This window comes from Octopus bimaculoides, chromosome 7 (genome assembly GCF_046866305.1).
Source record: "Octopus bimaculoides isolate indiv1 chromosome 7, ASM4686630v1, whole genome shotgun sequence".
Classification (NCBI taxonomy): Eukaryota; Metazoa; Mollusca; class Cephalopoda; order Octopoda; family Octopodidae; genus Octopus; species Octopus bimaculoides.
The window spans coordinates 82,057,471-82,074,970 of record NC_142934.1 but is presented as its reverse complement, the minus strand read 5'-3'; the positions used below and the strand labels follow the sequence as shown (position 1 = coordinate 82,074,970).

Sequence of the window (17,500 nt, the reverse complement as noted above, 5' to 3'; positions counted from 1 at the left end):
TGGAATTAAACAAACGTTTGAAGAGGCAAGTTTTACACAAATTGATGACATACAACAAACTAGTAGAATGCCTTACATTTCCGTGTTTAATGTAATTAGAGAGCAATTAAATGAAATACATATATAGCATGCTTTAACCTAATAATGATTATTATTATTATTATTATTATTATTATTATTATTATTATTATTATTGTTATTATTATTATTATTATTATTATTATTATTATTATTATTATTATTATTAAGGCGGTGAGCTGGCAGAATCGTTAGCACGCCGGGCGTCTGTCTTAGTGTTCTGAGTTCAAATTCGGCCGAAGTCGACTTTGTCTTTCATCCTTGCGTGGCGGTCAATAAAATAAATACCAGTTACATACTGGGTCGATGTAATCGTCTATCCCCGACCGCCAAATTTCAGGCCTTGTTCCTATATTAGAAAGAATTATTATTACATATATGACGGTATTCCACCAAATTCTCTTAGAAGGCATTGGTCGGTCCAGTGTCCAGGGTATCGCAATGAGACTGAACCTAAAACCGCGCCGTTGCAGAACGAGCTTCTTAATCACACAGCCACTTATTTTCCAGTCCAAAGATTTTCGGAATCCCATTGCTGTATTACGTGACATAAGGATAAGGCTAGAATATTTATAATGCTTTAATTAATCATACTTAATATCCCGGAAATGTTAAAACATTTCCGAGTCAACTATTTGTTATATTTCCCCATGGGTGACTAACAGTTGCGTGTGGAGAAAATATACGACTTGCAATAAAATTAACTTTAAAATTAACAGCTAAAATGTGTCTTTAATTATACGAACAATAAAGTTGATTTTACTACAGATTATTAATTATTTATTCACTTACAGTTATTTTTTAAGTACGTGGTACATTTACATTAAAAACAGACCTTGAGGTCACAAGTTGTGTTTTTAAAAATCAAACCTTTTCTGCAATAGAATTTTTCGTGACAACTGCTTTTGTTTCAATCACCAACGCAGGTTTTTCCACCAACTCAGTGTTGTTTTGTTCCCGTTTACTCTTGGTGGTATGGTTCTAATTTTTTGTTGCTGAATTACCAGAGTGCATTGAAAGCCACGCTTCCTTTTTCATTATCATCATTGTTTTCAAGGTGACGTGCTGGCAGAATCATTAATTCGCCGGGCAAAATACTTAACGGCATATCGTCTAACTTAATGTTCTGAGTTCAAATTCCACCGACGTCGACTTTGCCTTTCCTCCTTTCGGGGTCGATAAAATAAGCACCAGTTGAAGACTGGGGCCGATATAATCGACTTACAATCTTTTCTGAACTTACTGGCCTTGCGACAAAATTGGAAACCAATATTTTTTTTGTCTACATTCTAAGCTCAAATTCCACTGAAGTCAATTTACTTTACATCTTTTCGGAGCCGATAAAATAAGTACCATTTGAAACCTGGGCTCAATATAATTTACTAGACCCCTTCCCTAAAATTTCGAGCCTTGTGCCTATGATACAAAGGATTATTGCTGGTTTCAAATTTTAGATCAAGACCAGCAGTTTCGGGGTAGGCTGTAAGGTCGATTACATCGATCCCTGTACTCAAATGTTATTTTATCGGCTCCGAAAGGATGAAAAGCAAAACCGACTTTGGCGGATTTTAAACTCAGAACATGAAGACGGACGAAATGCTGCAATGCATTTTATCCGGTGTGCCAGCGATTCTGCCAACTTGCTGTCTTAGAATGGATTATTATTACTGATTTCAAGGCTGACACAAGAGTTGGTAGAATTGTTCAAGCATCAGATAAAGAATGTTTTAAAGCTTTTCTTCCGACTCGTTCCATTCTGAGTTCGAATTCAGCTGAGGTCGGCTTTAACCTTCATTCTTTTGGTGGTCGACAAAATAAGTTCCAGTCAAGTACCGGGGTTGATGTTAACGACTTGTATTCTTCACTTAAAACTGCTGGCTTTGTGCCAAAATTTGAAGCTATTATTAGCGCTCATTTTAAGGCATCAAGCTGACTCAGCGTCGAAAAATAATTTGTAGTGTTTTGACCGACTCATTACGTACTGAATTCAAATTCAATGGAGGTCAGCTTTCCATTTCATCCATTCGGGGTCGATAAAAAAATAAGTAGGTACAAGTCAAGTACAAGGATCATTGTAATTGTCTTGCTCCCTCCCCTCAAAATGTCTGGTCTTTCACTGCATTAACGAATGCAGCTGTGTATTCCTTGGATATGCATGTTGTTTTCGTTTAGATTTGTTATTTCTAGTATATTGAAATTACTTTATAGATCACTGAGAATATAATCTATTAGATAGACGCTTACATCACTTACCTATTTTCACTTCAAAGAGGCATCTCACCCAGTACATAGCTGTCGAACCGATCATATCTGTACAAACATTCAAACTTGGCAACGAGAAACGATGTGGCCAATACTCTTACTGTATTGATTACTTAATCTTCACTTAGCCATTTTTTTCACTATTTTCTTTTTACATTTGTATATCGCTAAGCATTGATTAGGTGCAGCTAAAATCACAAATTCTATCTTTGTTTCTGTGCAGTGCCTATCAACCAATGTTGACTTTCACCCTGACATACATTCTGTTTGTTGACTCTTGCAGAGCCTTTGCCATAGAGTGAATTTTTTCTTCATTTTTTTTTATTGTAAATTTAAAATCTGTTTTGATCTTGTCTTTTGCCGTTTCACCTTTTTGGTTGCATCCTTATCTAATTCTTTCCTCATGCGGAGTAAGCTTCACTAAATACTTTATTGTTTTCTTACTCAAGGTGGTGATCCAGTATGGCCACAGTGAAATGACTGAAACAAGCAAGAGCAAAAGAATAAAAATCTATTACATTTATCAGTTTCCCTTTGTTGGTTTCTAAGTATTTTTGTAGCCTTAGTAGATGTATTTTGCCATAGTTCTCTATTTGTATAAGGTGCTATCTTCCTTGTGTCCAGGGCAGATATATTTCATCTACATCTTTCAAGCTTTCGGAACGAGACGATGGCGATTTTGTATAGCTGGCTGGTCATTTCGTGACATTCTGTTTTCACACTGGAGGCAAATACACAAACACGCGCAGAAATATACTCATACAGGTGCAGGGATGGCTGTGTGGTAAGAAGTGTCTTCCTAACTACATGGTTCCGGGTTCAGTCCCACTGCGTGGAACCCTGAGCAATTGTTTTCTACAATGACCTCGGGCTGACCAAAGCCTTGTAAGTGGATTTGGTAGACGGAAACTGAAAGAAGTCCGTCGTATGTATGTATGTATGTATGTATGTATGTATGTATGTATGTATGCATGTATATTTGTATGTATGTAAATATATGTACATGTATATCTATCTATCTATCTATCTATCTATCTATCTATATAATCAAAATTGGGTATTTCGCTGAATTTCGTTTTGAGAACAATTTAGGTCTTAGTAGACACATGTTGTCTATTTCTAGCACATTAACTGATTAAATGTCCACTTTAGTGGTCAACGTTATATATATATATATATATATATGGTGCCCCAGTACGAAACAAATAAAGATAAAAGACACATATTGAGAGAGACTGAGAGAGACGGAAAGAAATATTGAAACATACGTCAAATAAATCAGCATCCATCCATTCAATTAAGCGGCGCTAAAATGGCTATGCCAAAACGTCTCATTATTAGTTGGGCCCTAGTTTTTCATTTTACTGTCTAATCTCTGAAATTCTCTTCTCGTTTATCACGGTGACGTATGAATTGTTTGCCTATTTAAAGCTATCGTATTATTTTTACAGAATTATTTCAGTTTTAATATTAAGCCGAGTCATCTGAACACCACGTTTGAATTTTCTCTTTAATTTCTCTAACCAATTTTAGCTACTCTTTAGTGTTCTGTAAATATGCCCTAACTCATTGATTTCTGCATCTGAATCTAATTTAATTCACATCGTTTCAGTTAATTTCCTTCTTTTTACAGCAGCTGTAGCACACTTTTCAAGATCCATACTCAGTTTCGTGTCGAGAATGAATTCATGGCTAATATTTTATAAGTGTATCTAGTTTTAAGTAACCCATATAATTCGTCTTTAGCATTTATAATCAGTATTACTTTTATTCAGAACATTTGTTAATGTGATGAGAGCTAGACAGAAGATTAGAGCGATACATTAATTATATTATTACTATGGTTATTAAGGCTGCGAGCTGGCAGAAACGTTAGCACGTCTGGCGAAATGCTTATCGGTATTTCGTCTGTCTTTACGTTCTGAGTTCAAATTCCGCCGAAGTCAAGCTTGCCTTTCGACGTCTATAAATTAAGTACCAGTTGTGTATTGGGGTAGATCTAATCGACTGGCCACATTCCCGAAAATTTTGGGCCTAGAGCAGAAAAAAAAAAGAAAAGAATCGTTAGCACGCCGGGCAAAAATGCTTAGCGGCATTTATTCCTTCTTCACGTTCTGAGTTCAAATTCCGTTGAGGTTGACTTTGCCGTTCATCCTTTCGGAGTCAATGAAATAAGTACCAGTTGAGTACTGGAGTCGATGTAACCGACTAGCCCCCACCTCCTCCGAATTTCAGGCCTTGTACCAATTGTAAAAAGGTTTATTATGATCTTTAGTTTTATTATTACGTTTGCAATCAAGGCGGTGAGCTGGCAGAATCGTTAGCACGCCGGACGAAATGTTTTGGCGGTATTTCGTCTGCCGCTACGTTCTGAGTTCAAATTCCACGTACATCGACTTTGTCTTTCATCTTTTCGGGTCGGTAAATTAAGTACCAGTAAAACACTGGAGTCGATGTAATCGATTAGTCCCTTCCCATCAAACAATAATCCCTTTGCCCATAGTAGAAAGGATTATAATGTTCGTAGTCTTTTCTGCCGGAGCCTTTCTGTTGCTCTTACGGAAAGAAGATTTGAATATAATCTTTTCTGTTCTTCACTTCCTTAAAGCATTATCTTCTGAATTTCGCCTAAGAAGAGCTTTCCGAGCAATTCTTTAATTCATTTGTTATTCTGTATCGTGCCCCATCTTTCATAGCGCTTCAACGAAGATTGGGACCTTTCATGCGTTTATTCTTGCTATTTGAATCTCCGGGTTCTTTTTTAATTTGAGGAGATTCTCAACTGTGTCTACGAAGGGTATTATTGTCATTTGGACAAGTCCCTCAATAAATGTACAAGATCTTTGTATTGATCACCAGTCAATTCACCTTTATCTCCTGTTTATATCTCAGAAACTCAAAGTTAATTTCCTCCTATAATCTTCCAGGCATACTTGTGTCAATTTTCTGCATCTGGGTCCATTTCTGCATTACTTCCAATAAATATAGGTAGCAACATTGTCATAACTGTGATATATTCTGACGGTGTCAGTGGGAAACATCAAGCTCCTAGATAGCCTATGGTTTCCAAATGTGTAACCTTAGAATACAACTCCAGAAATACCTACTTGGGAGACCGGGTTCTAAGCTGAATTACCAAACCTTCGATTTTTCTTTTCCGGTGCGATTCTAGGTGCCATGTGTCGGAATGTCATTGCTGCATTTCAGTTTATTTCATCGGTCTCGGCTTCAGCTCATACACAACATTCGTCTTATCGACTGTGCACTATGTTAATTCTAGTTATGATGTTAAACTTCTTTTTCATCCGTCCTTTGTGCAGTGCATGCGTATTTAGTGCTAAGGGTGTTTGTAATTGTTTTCAGCAATCTTTATATAGTGTACTGATTTCTAACTATTTCTATGTTTCATTGTATATTGAGTGCAACATTTTGTTCTTGTTGAGTTAAACAACTTCTTGCGGTAGTTTATCATTCTCTTCATGGAGGAAAGTACTTAATCCAAGTCAGTTATCGTGATATGATATTTTTTTCTGTCATTTTACATTTATTCGAAATAATATCTCTTTCTGGCAGAAACATTCATGTCTTTGAACGCGTCTTAGTTTGTGTGTTTTTGTTGCTGTTCATTTCTTGAGCTTTAACTTTGATACCAGAAAGTTTTCTATTTACTTATTTTGAATATATATATATATATATATATATATATATATATATATATATATATATATATATATATATATATATATATATATATGTATGTATATATATATATATATATATATATATATATATATATATATATATATATATATATATATATATATATATATTCAGTTTTATGTTGGATTCCTTTTTGTCTAGATTTGTAAGATTAGATTTACTTTCTTTTTCGCAGTTTTATGTTTAAATTTTCTTTTCAATATTTGGTTGAAAAGAATGAAGCCCGTCTCTTCTCTGTCACAATTAGAATCAATTCCATTTTCCTTCGTCACTAATACTGTTGTTGAATAAGTCAGATCATTCACTCAATTGATATTCAGGTAGATTTTTGCCTTATTTTTCGAGCATCATCCGGAGTATTCGAGCGTTTCAAGCAGTGCTGTTTTCTGCAGGTGCTCCACTCATATTGCAGCCTCTATTTGTTCCGTGTACTTCTCAAGATTTTTACTCACAGTTCTCAGGGCTCTGACAATTATTGGTACCACTACCACCTTTTGCAACGACCACAATTGCTTCTTTATTATTATTATTATTATTATTATTATTATTATTATTATTATTATTATTATTATTATTATTAAACATTTTCGTAAGTTGTTATTAAGACCTAAGACTGCTTTCAAGGTAAATTTTCGTTTAACTTCATTTAGTCACTCGAAGTTTCCTTAAACATCATAATATCTATAGCTTAATAATATAGTTCTCTCTCAAGTCATTCTGTTTTTCAAATTCAATATGTTCATATTGTATAATGAAAGGCTTCTTTGTATAAAGGACACCTATTTATATAGATGCTTTCTAAACGTCAATGTATGACATACGTAGTTCGTATGATTTATATTTATGATAGCAAATAACATGTGAGATGACAGCACAGTCAAGCAATGAAGCATCCTGCTATTATTGATTTTTATTCTTTATCTCTAATTCCAGACTTTTTCATGCGATGGGGCTCAGATAACATTTTATAAAGTAAAGATTAGTGTAAACTTGATGGCTTCACCAAACGTGAAAGCATTTTATACAGAACATATGAATTACAAACGGATACACATACAAACACACAAAACCGTACGCACATATGTATAAATTTTTGTAAATATATGTTGAACATGTACCTATATATATAAACAAATAACTTTATATGTACGCCGATATTTCTACATATATGTATACGTATAATTGTATATACATGTATCCGTTTATTTCTCTTTGTATGTTTTTAAAGGCTTATGCATATGTTTACATGTGTGTGTGTGTGTGTGCGCGCATGTGTGTGTACTCGTGTGCATGTGTATGTATGTATGTATAGATATAGTTATATATATATGTGCGTGTATGAATGCATATATATTCACTCATAATTATGAAAGTAGTCATATGTACACACACACATATATATATATACAAACACATGCATACATACATGCATATATATATATTTATATATATATATATATTTATATATATATATATATATATATATATATATATATATACAGAGAGAGAGAGAGAGAGAGAGAGAGAGAGAGAGAGAGAGAGAGAGAGAGAGAGAGAGAGAGAGAGAGAGAGATTGATAAATAGATATACATAGGTGTTTGTGAATATATCTGTACATACGCATCCATTACGCATAAATAGACACAGAGGCATATAAAGGTGTTGGACAAAATAATGGAATGACTATGCTAAATAGAAGTTTTATTACTAAAAACGGAATTGGTTCACCTTTGGTATCAATCACGGCTTTAATGCGTTCAGAATCTGATTCGTACAGGTGCTGAGCAGGTGTTAATTAAGTTATTTTACCCATCATGCAGGTAAAAATCTTGTTTCCGCTCTTTCAGCAGTGGCGGAGGAAAGCCGCTCCTTTTTTGCTGCTCCATTGCACCATGCATTCTCAATTGCACTGAGTTTCGGCAATGGTAGGGGCCAAACCAAATGATGTACGTTAATATTGTGTTATTTGTACCAATTTTGAATAACATTAGCCGAATGAATTCGAGCATTATTATTCTGGAAAACTGGATTACAACTTGGGAATAATGATTGTATCATAGGATGGACATGATCAGCTAAAATACTCGTATAAACCTTGATATATTAATTCTACTGTGCAGAACTACTGAAGACCAAGAGGATTCCATGATATGGCCACCGCCACATTTTGATGTAGAGGCCTAATTTTTGAAGTTGAAGGATTTTAGACTGTTATACAAACTCGCGCATGTGTGTGTGTGTGTGTGTGTTTAGTATTAACAGTCGGGGAAAAAGAGTATGCAATACCATAGTGAAGACTAATAGTCTTTAATCTGGATCGAGTCAGCCTCTTGCTGCACTGAGTGTCCCTGTAGGCTCACACGATCTTCAGGAAAGTTGTCAAAACTTCCATGAAGATCCTCATTTAATTACTCATTTAACACAGAGAGACAGACAAAGAGGCAGACAGATACGCGCGCACGCACACACACACACACACACACACACACACACACACACACACACACACACACACACATGCCTCGGCGTTCCCACAGAAATTTTTGATAGATTTGTTGGAGCGCATTCGTGACATGTACCGTATTATAAGCGGCTTTAGACGGCATGAAGTCCATCACGAGCCAGTTCTCAACACACCGATTTTTCAACAAAGGGAGGTCGACAGACAGACAGGGTGAGTGAGATAAGGATAAAAGTATGGAAATGGTACTTCATTTATCGACTTCGAATCAAAGAAGGGCAAAGATGACAGAGGGCAGAGATCCGGAACGATTACTGCAATGTAATCGATTCAACGTACTAAGAACTTTGCCAACTGACTTACTAGAATACATACGTACATGCATATATACATACATACATACATACATACATACATACATACAGAATATGTATATATTAATACATATGCATATAGTCAATAGAAAATACACGTATGTAATATGTATGTTTATATAATATATTTATAATATATATGATATCTATATCATATCTATCTATCTATCTATCTATCTATTTATCTATCTATCTATCTGTCTGTCTGTCTGTCTGTCTGTCTATCGATATATATATATATATATATATATATATATATATATGCTAAAGCAAACGGTATTTCTCACCATTAACATTTGCCCGAAATTCAGTTGGAGAGCAAACATGGAAATAAAGACACACACACACACACACACACACACACACACGCACGCACACACACACACACGCACACACGCACACGCGCATACACACACACATTTTATGAAACAAAAAGCGAACAAATATCCAAATATAAAAAACTAAATCGATTGGCGATTTGGATTTGTCAGAAAATCATTATGTAATGGCATAGATGAATGAAAAGTATACAAAAGTATGACAGTGCTGCTGGTATAGTTCAATCGCACTGGAGACTTGTAATAAACCGATGCTACCTAACCACGCTGATAATGTATACTTTATTACAAAACCTCTACCTCATTGTTTGATACGTATGTATATATGATGTTCTTTTCTAATATTCACGAATCCCTACCTTTGTGGAGTGTCGAAATACTAAATGAGAGATTATCAGAAAGTGTTATCACTTCGGGGGATATTTTTTGAAAATCTTCCTGCAATCTTAGGCTTAGCTCAGCTGGGCGTTTCACACATTTTCGAAGTATATGGAAATGCACTTAACTATCGAAAAAACATTACCTCAAGAATGACCTAAACACCCAACTAAGCTGGGCCATTTACTGATTGCAGGATACCTTCGAAAACATATTCGTCCATTACCGTATTAGCCTACATCCTTCTCTTCTCCACATTCGCTGGGTCCAACTTCGAATACTGCCGCCCTTTGTGGTCCCCCTACAGAAAACAAGACATAATGAGGATCGAAGCGCCGCAAAGATCAATTACTAAAATAATAAATGGCATGACGGGACTCGATTATTGGACTCGACTTAAACTGCTGAAACTCTATTCTCTGCAACGCCGCCGTGAGTGATACATTATTTGCACCTCCACCAATATTATCGAAATGATATCGGTATTATGTTTACAATTCACTCAAGTCTAGCCCCCCCCGTGCACTACGTCCACTATAAAGGTCGAGATCACTTCACATAAGAACATCGAGACACAGTTTCTTCACTGCAAATGGTCCTGCTTTTTTCAATGTTATCCCGAAAGAAATTAAAGTAGAAAACGACCCCACAATCTTCAAACAGTACTTGGACAAATTCCTCCAGGAAATACTGGATAAGCCACCTATACCAGGATACGTCTCAGCCAACAACAACTATCTGTTTCAGTGGTCCATGGTGTACCGAAATAATTAATTAAGAGGCTTTTCCAGTTGGTGCTATTGAGTTAGTCATGGCCTGGACCGATAATGGCCGAAACGAATCTATGTTATTTACGTTATATTCATGAAAAGTCATGCATAAAACAAAACATACAAATCTACACGTACACATACCTACATACATACATACATACATACATACATACATACATACATACAAAAGTACCCTGTTGTTGATGTTGAAATTCCAATGAAGGAGCCTTGGATCTAAATTAGAAAATGAATCTTTCTCTATTGGCAGGAAATTTTTAAATAAAACTGAATAATGATATACATACATATTATATATACACATATGTGTGTGTGTGTGTATGTATGTGTATATTTTGGTGAGCACTATTACATAAATACAGGGAAGCATTTAGTACTTGTGAGTTAAGGTCTTTAAGTAGCACATATTTTACTAGAAGACCACCTTGAATTTCTTGTATAATTACATATTTAATTTTTCTACTTGGTTTTAACACTCATTGACACCCTTTGCCTGGTCTACAGACAGTATCAATCATTAACTTCATATTTCATGAAGGGATGTGTCGATGGGACTCTGCACGAGTTTCTCGATAGATGTTTTGTTAATATTCCATGATGCCATGCTTGGGAGTAATGGTGATGCCATTTCTAACACGGAGCGCTTGGATTATCCAGACCCTCTGATAACTATCCAGACCTTCTGAATATGAACTTTCACATGACGATATATTATTTTTCTTTCTTTCTTTCTCTGCCTGTCTCATTCTCTCTCCCTCTCTCATATACACACACATGTACACATGTTATTGTTAAGGTTGACTAATGTGACATTATTTTACATTTATTGCTAGAGGAAATTCGTTAGCTAACACATCAGAAAATATTTTTTAATGCTAACGTAAACATCGTTGGGGATCGGTTCTGCGAAACGAAATTCTGTAATCTTCGGATTAATTTTATTTGTTTATATCCGGCAAATCAATCAGTCTCTATTTCGCTGTCGTGTTGTTATAGATTTGTTATGGTAGCAATTTGTTTTGGTTGCATTTTGAATATTTTTCCTGAGTATCTGCTCATTAGAGTTTGCATAAAACTAAACAACAGCAGCGCAGCTTTGTGAAAAATAATCGACAGAGCAAATGGCGAATGATCATCACAGAGCCAGCTAAAACAATATCCAGAAAAAAAAAAAGCCGCCCACTTTATAGGAAAAAAATTAACGGAAACAATTATTTACGAAGCGAAAATATATTGTCTGCTGGCTAATATGGGAACCATAAAATATATTGTATTTGCTGTTTAGTTTTAACCCGTCGTCTGTCTTGTGTATCACACGTGACGTGTAGGACATATTTCACTGGCGTTCATATATCATATACGATACACATTCGCATTTATTATTATTTTTTTGATTACCAGAGAAATCTAGGACTTGAGAAATAATAACCTTATATTATTCAGAGTGAAGGCGCATGGCTTATTGCATTGCGTATTCGACTCACGATCATAAGGTCGCGAGTACGATTACAGGCGGCGCGTTGTGTCCATAAACAACACGCTTTATTTCACGTTGTTTCAGTCCACTCTGCTGGCAAAAATGAATAGCACATGTTTTTTAAAGGGGCCAGCCTTATCACATTCTATATCATGCTGAATCTCCCTGAGAATTACATTTAGGATACGCGTGTCTGTGCATTACTCAGCCACTCGCACGTTAATTTCACGAGATGGCTTTTCCTTTGATCGCATCACGTCGTAAGCGACGGGAAGCCAGTTATATTATTTAGAACGTATGAAACAAGGGCCAAGTAAATGTCTGAAAACAAGCATGAATGTTTAAGATAAACGTATGAAAATGCATTTGACAGGCAAAAGGTTAAATGAGCTTTAATCAAACCGACGCATATCAGGAAACAGACATTTTTGGATGTCATACGTTCTGGTCGTTATGTCTAATGTCTTGGAAGTTAACTATGTCAGTAGTAGTTGTATTGCTGAAGTCGATCTAGCTAAGTGTGCTAATTGAATATTACATACGTCTACTGTAAGAGAGTTTGTATGTTATACTCCATGCCCAACATCTTTGTGCAATCCTATACGCAGAGTTTTGAATTTTGGTGTTGATCTACCTTCGATGTATCATACAAGATCGCATACATCAGGCTCTCGACGTAACTGCCGATGCTAACACCAAATGAATCATAGATGGCAGGAAATACGTTATTCTGACGTCACAAGTATTGCTGTTAGCAAAGGAAATATTCGTGGGTAGATACAGCATATAACGAATATATCTTCATCAAGAAAGCTGAAGTATTTGTAAAATAGTAAACTTTAACATATTTCTTTACTTGGTTTCTTGCACTCAATATACTTTTCATTGTGTTACTGTGTACGCGCGCGTGTGTGCATCTACATACATACAGACATACATACATATATACATATATATATATATAGGTATATATGTATATATGTATGTATATATATATATATATATATATATATATATATATATATATATATATATATATATAGGATTGCACAAAGATGTTGGACATGGAGTATAACATACAAACTCTCATACAGTAGACGTATGTAATATTCAATTAGCACACTTAGCTAGATCGACTTCAGCAATACAACTAATACTGACATAGTTAACTTCCAAGACATTAGATATAACGACCAGAACGTATGACATCCAAACAGGGAAAATATTCACCAATGCGAACATGAACTGCAAAAGTAGAAATCTAATCTGCTGCATCAAATGCCCTAATTGTGAAGAACTGTACGTTGGCCAGACAGGTAATGCACTATCGGAACGCTCACGGGTGCATCGACAACAGATTAAAAACCCAGAAGTCCGCCAAATACCACTGAGTAACCATCTGGCAACATGTGGTCATCAAACTTTTATTATATTTCCATTCCATAAACTTTACAACCGGAATGAAATTGAAAGAAAATGCAAAGAAAAGGACTTTATTAAGAAATTCAAACCTACTCTTAACAAACAATGGTTAAATTTATCCTACTTGGGGTTCAAAAATCTTATCCCTATAACCAAAACACAAAAGATCTATCAAATGTCATCATTTCTAAAAATAAACTTGGCATCAACTCTAAAAATAGCCAAACACATACTGATGCTGTCCAAAGGAATTGGTATAAAAGACAGAAAACCAGCCAGTCTGTTACAGTCTGTTACAGTCTGTCATACCGGCCATGATGAAATACCACAAGGTATAGAAAATACGTATTCGCCTTTACATATTTATATATTTAATCCTTTATATTGAACACTCAATATTTCATATAGTCAATAAGACATTCAATACTTCATTTCATTGTACCATCCATCTTTTTTTATATTATATATTATATATTCCATATTCTATATCCCACATAAATTTTACAAGAATATAAATAAAAAAACATAAAAAACAGACAGAGTTGGAACTCTTTTAAATAAAATAATATATTCCTCTATACACGATCATACAAAACCCTTTTTTTGTATTTATTTTTACTCACACACACACACACACACACACACACACATATATATATATATATATATATATATATATATATATATATATATATATATATATATATATATATATATATATTTGGTTGCGTGTATGTAAGCATTAGGTCATGTGCACTTATAGGTGGTGGAGTCATTCAAAGTAATAAAAACATCTGATTATAAATTACTTTATGAATTTGAACACCCTCTCTCGCACGCACGCACGCACACACACACACACACACACACACACACACACACACACACACACACACACACACACACACACATATTTATATGTATGTATGTCTAATTCTTACACCTCAATATTTCCTTTCAGATTGACGCAACTTGATATATTTTGAATCAGAAAAATGAAGTGACATGAAGTCGAAATCACAGAATCTGTCGATACGTTTCAATTAATTCTCAAAACTCTTCCCGATTATTTATGAGGCAATATACGGCAAAATGGCATCGTTCGTTAAAAAGGTAAGGAACAATAAACCAATTATTTAGCTACAATCGTGTGTTATACTATGTATGATGAACAGCTTGCTTACCAACCACATGGTTTCGGGTTCAGTCCCACTGTGTGGCACCTTGGGCAAGTGTCTTCAACTATGGCCTCGGGCCGACCAAAGACTTGTGAGTGGATTTGGTAGACGGAAACTGAAAGAAGCCCGTCCTATATATATATATATATATATATATATATATATATATATATATATATATGTATGTGTGTGTGTGTGTATGTGTGTCCACCATCGCTTGACAATCGATGTTAGTGTGTTCACGTCCCCGTAACTTAACGGTTCGGCAAAAAAAGACCGATAGAATAAGTACTAGGCTTACAAAGAATAAGTACTGGGGTCGATTTTTTCGACTAAAGGCGTTGCTCCAGCATGGCCGCAGTCAAATGACTGAAAAAATAAAAGAATACCATATCAGCTTTAATCCCACGTGATACGGTATGCATTTATTGTCATTAAACATTTATTAATTAATATATGAGCCAATCAGACAATCTTTGCATTTGTCCCTCAGATCACACCCTATCATCTAGAAGCAAATCATGACCCTTTGTATATTGGGATTAAACTAAAACAACGTCAGCAATAATTCAAATAGACTTTTGTGAAACGGCGGAAATTGCCGAACACAAAAGACAGTTTAAGTGTCTCAATTCTGTTAATCCAAGTTTTTCGCCATTTTGATTTGACTGAGCAAACATAACTGATATGTTAGGCTTTATTGATTTTTTATAGTACTACGTCAGCTGCGATCATGTAGATCTATAAGTACAAGGCCTGAAATTTTGCGAGAACTGGAGTTAGTCGAAATTATATCGACCCTAGTGCTTGGCTTGTACTTATCGTATTAATCCCGGAAAGATGAAAAGCATGTCGATATCGGAGGAATTTTAACTCACAACGTCGCCAAGCATGTTGCCCAACGTGGTAAAGATTCTGCGAGCTCGCTACCTTAAGTAGACCTGTAATCTAAATGTTTCAATAAACGAAACATAGCCGAATACCTACTTACCGAAACAATAAGAATATCACCCAGTAAAAGCAAATGATACTATATTTGCAGTTATGGCAATAAATAAGTGTAAAACAAAAACTTAGTAGTAATATATTTACTACATGGATCATTTACCCCTGACTAGAAATTTTAGGACCTTCGTACTAAATAAATATGTATGTTCTCTGTGTCTTTTCCCTTATTCCTTTATTTCAAATTCAAACCTCTCATCCTGCCAAATATTATGAAGTAATGATTATGTCCCTTGTTTTAACTGGCCGATAGGAGAACTTCATGCTAGAAATAAATAAGCAGCATGGAATAAGCAATATTGACAATGGCTAGTATTCTTTTCAATTTTCCGGTAAATACAGAAGTGAACTGCGCACATACCTCAGCTTTATTATGAAGACTTCAGGGAACCATAATCGTTACCTTCTCGCATATATATCCAGATTGAATGAAAGTAAAATACGTCACAATGGGATAAATTATATCTTGTGCATGACAAAATATGAAAGCAACGTCAGGAGAGAGGAATAGAATAAAAGAAATACAGAAGGAAGTTAATCCAAGTAACCAAGCTATGGACTAAAAGATTTAGCAAGTTATTGATTTTAACTAAAACAGAGAAGAAAACTAACAATGACCAGGTTGTAGAATTACTGCAGGTCTTTAATATATAATATATAATATATGATACTATAACAATTAAATGATGAAATCAGAAATGGATATAGTTTTTGTGTCTTTAGTGAGTTTTCCAAACTCATGGCTCCGGGTACTGTCCCACTACGTGATAGCCATTGCGAATGTCTTCTATTATAGCTTTGGGCCGAATAAAGCCTTGTGAGTAGATTTGGGAGATGAAAACCGAAAGAATCCTGTCATATATGTGTGTGTGCGCGTCTGTGTGTGTGTATGTATGTGAGTGTGCGTGTGACTTTGTGCCTTTGTCCCCCAACATAGTCTACCGGTTCAGTAAGAGACAGCGATAGAAGTGCCAAGTTTTTCAAAAAAACATAAGTACTGGTGTTGATTCGCTAGAGTAAAATACTTCAAGGCAGTGCTTCAGCATGGCCTGAACCTAATGACTGAAACAAGTAACAGGTAAAAGGTATTTCTGTATTTGTCTGGAGATAACATCTTTTATGAACGTGCTGTATTTAAAAGTACAGTATACAAGGTAGAGGGACGGAAGACGTTACAGAACATCCTGTGAAAACATCTGATGCATTTCTGCATCTTTGCACATTGTCAATAGCATGTGCGCACAACGAATAAGTGCTTAGACCAAATCTGACGTCACCAATATATAGAATACAATGAATAAACACTCACTTACGTTGCGAACAGTCACATAATTGAAACAAATCTGTTGTAAAGAACAGAACTATTGGATTAAATCATTAAATTAGTCGTTTACGTATCATCCATAATATAAATACGTACATTAAAACAGAAATTTACTGCGGTGTTCGTCTGGAGATAATATCTCTTATGATCGTGTCGCTGTGCTGTAAAATTATTCTGGCAAGCAGCCATCATCAACCGACTGTTAAAGACTGTGTAAACTCAGAAATAATGATGAAACTCTCCATACATTTAATTTATGACACTGAATGTGTCTAACATTTTCCTATCATAAATATAAATATTTTGTGTATTATTCGCGTGGTAAGTCATTTTCATTCTACTATTTTTAATGTAAGAGAATTAGTTTAGTTCTTTTGACTTTTCTCTGTGCCACTCGAAATTTATATATATAATATATATATATATATATATATATATATATATATATATATATATATATATATATATATATATATATATATATATATATATGTATATATATATATATATATGTATATATATATATATATGTATATATATATATATATATTATATATATATATATATTATATATATATATATATATATATATATATATAGTATATATATATATATATATATATATATATATATATATATATATATATATATATATATATATATATATATATATATATATATTATATATATAT

At 34.5% G+C, this 17,500-nt stretch overlaps 1 protein-coding gene across 6 annotated transcripts in view; it reads left to right on the top strand.

Moving 5' to 3' along the window:
* Positions 1–17,500, top strand: part of LOC106871929 (regulating synaptic membrane exocytosis protein 2) — a 309,716-nt gene that overhangs the window by 65,513 nt on the left and 226,703 nt on the right. For all 6 annotated transcript variants that reach the window (XM_089355577.1, XM_089355576.1, XM_089355579.1 and 3 more), the window contains exon 2: positions 14,263–14,414. In XM_089355577.1, the coding sequence (XP_089211703.1) occupies positions 14,394–14,414 (21 nt within the window). In that variant the 5' untranslated portion in view covers positions 14,263–14,393. The remainder of the gene's footprint in view (positions 1–14,262; positions 14,415–17,500) is intronic.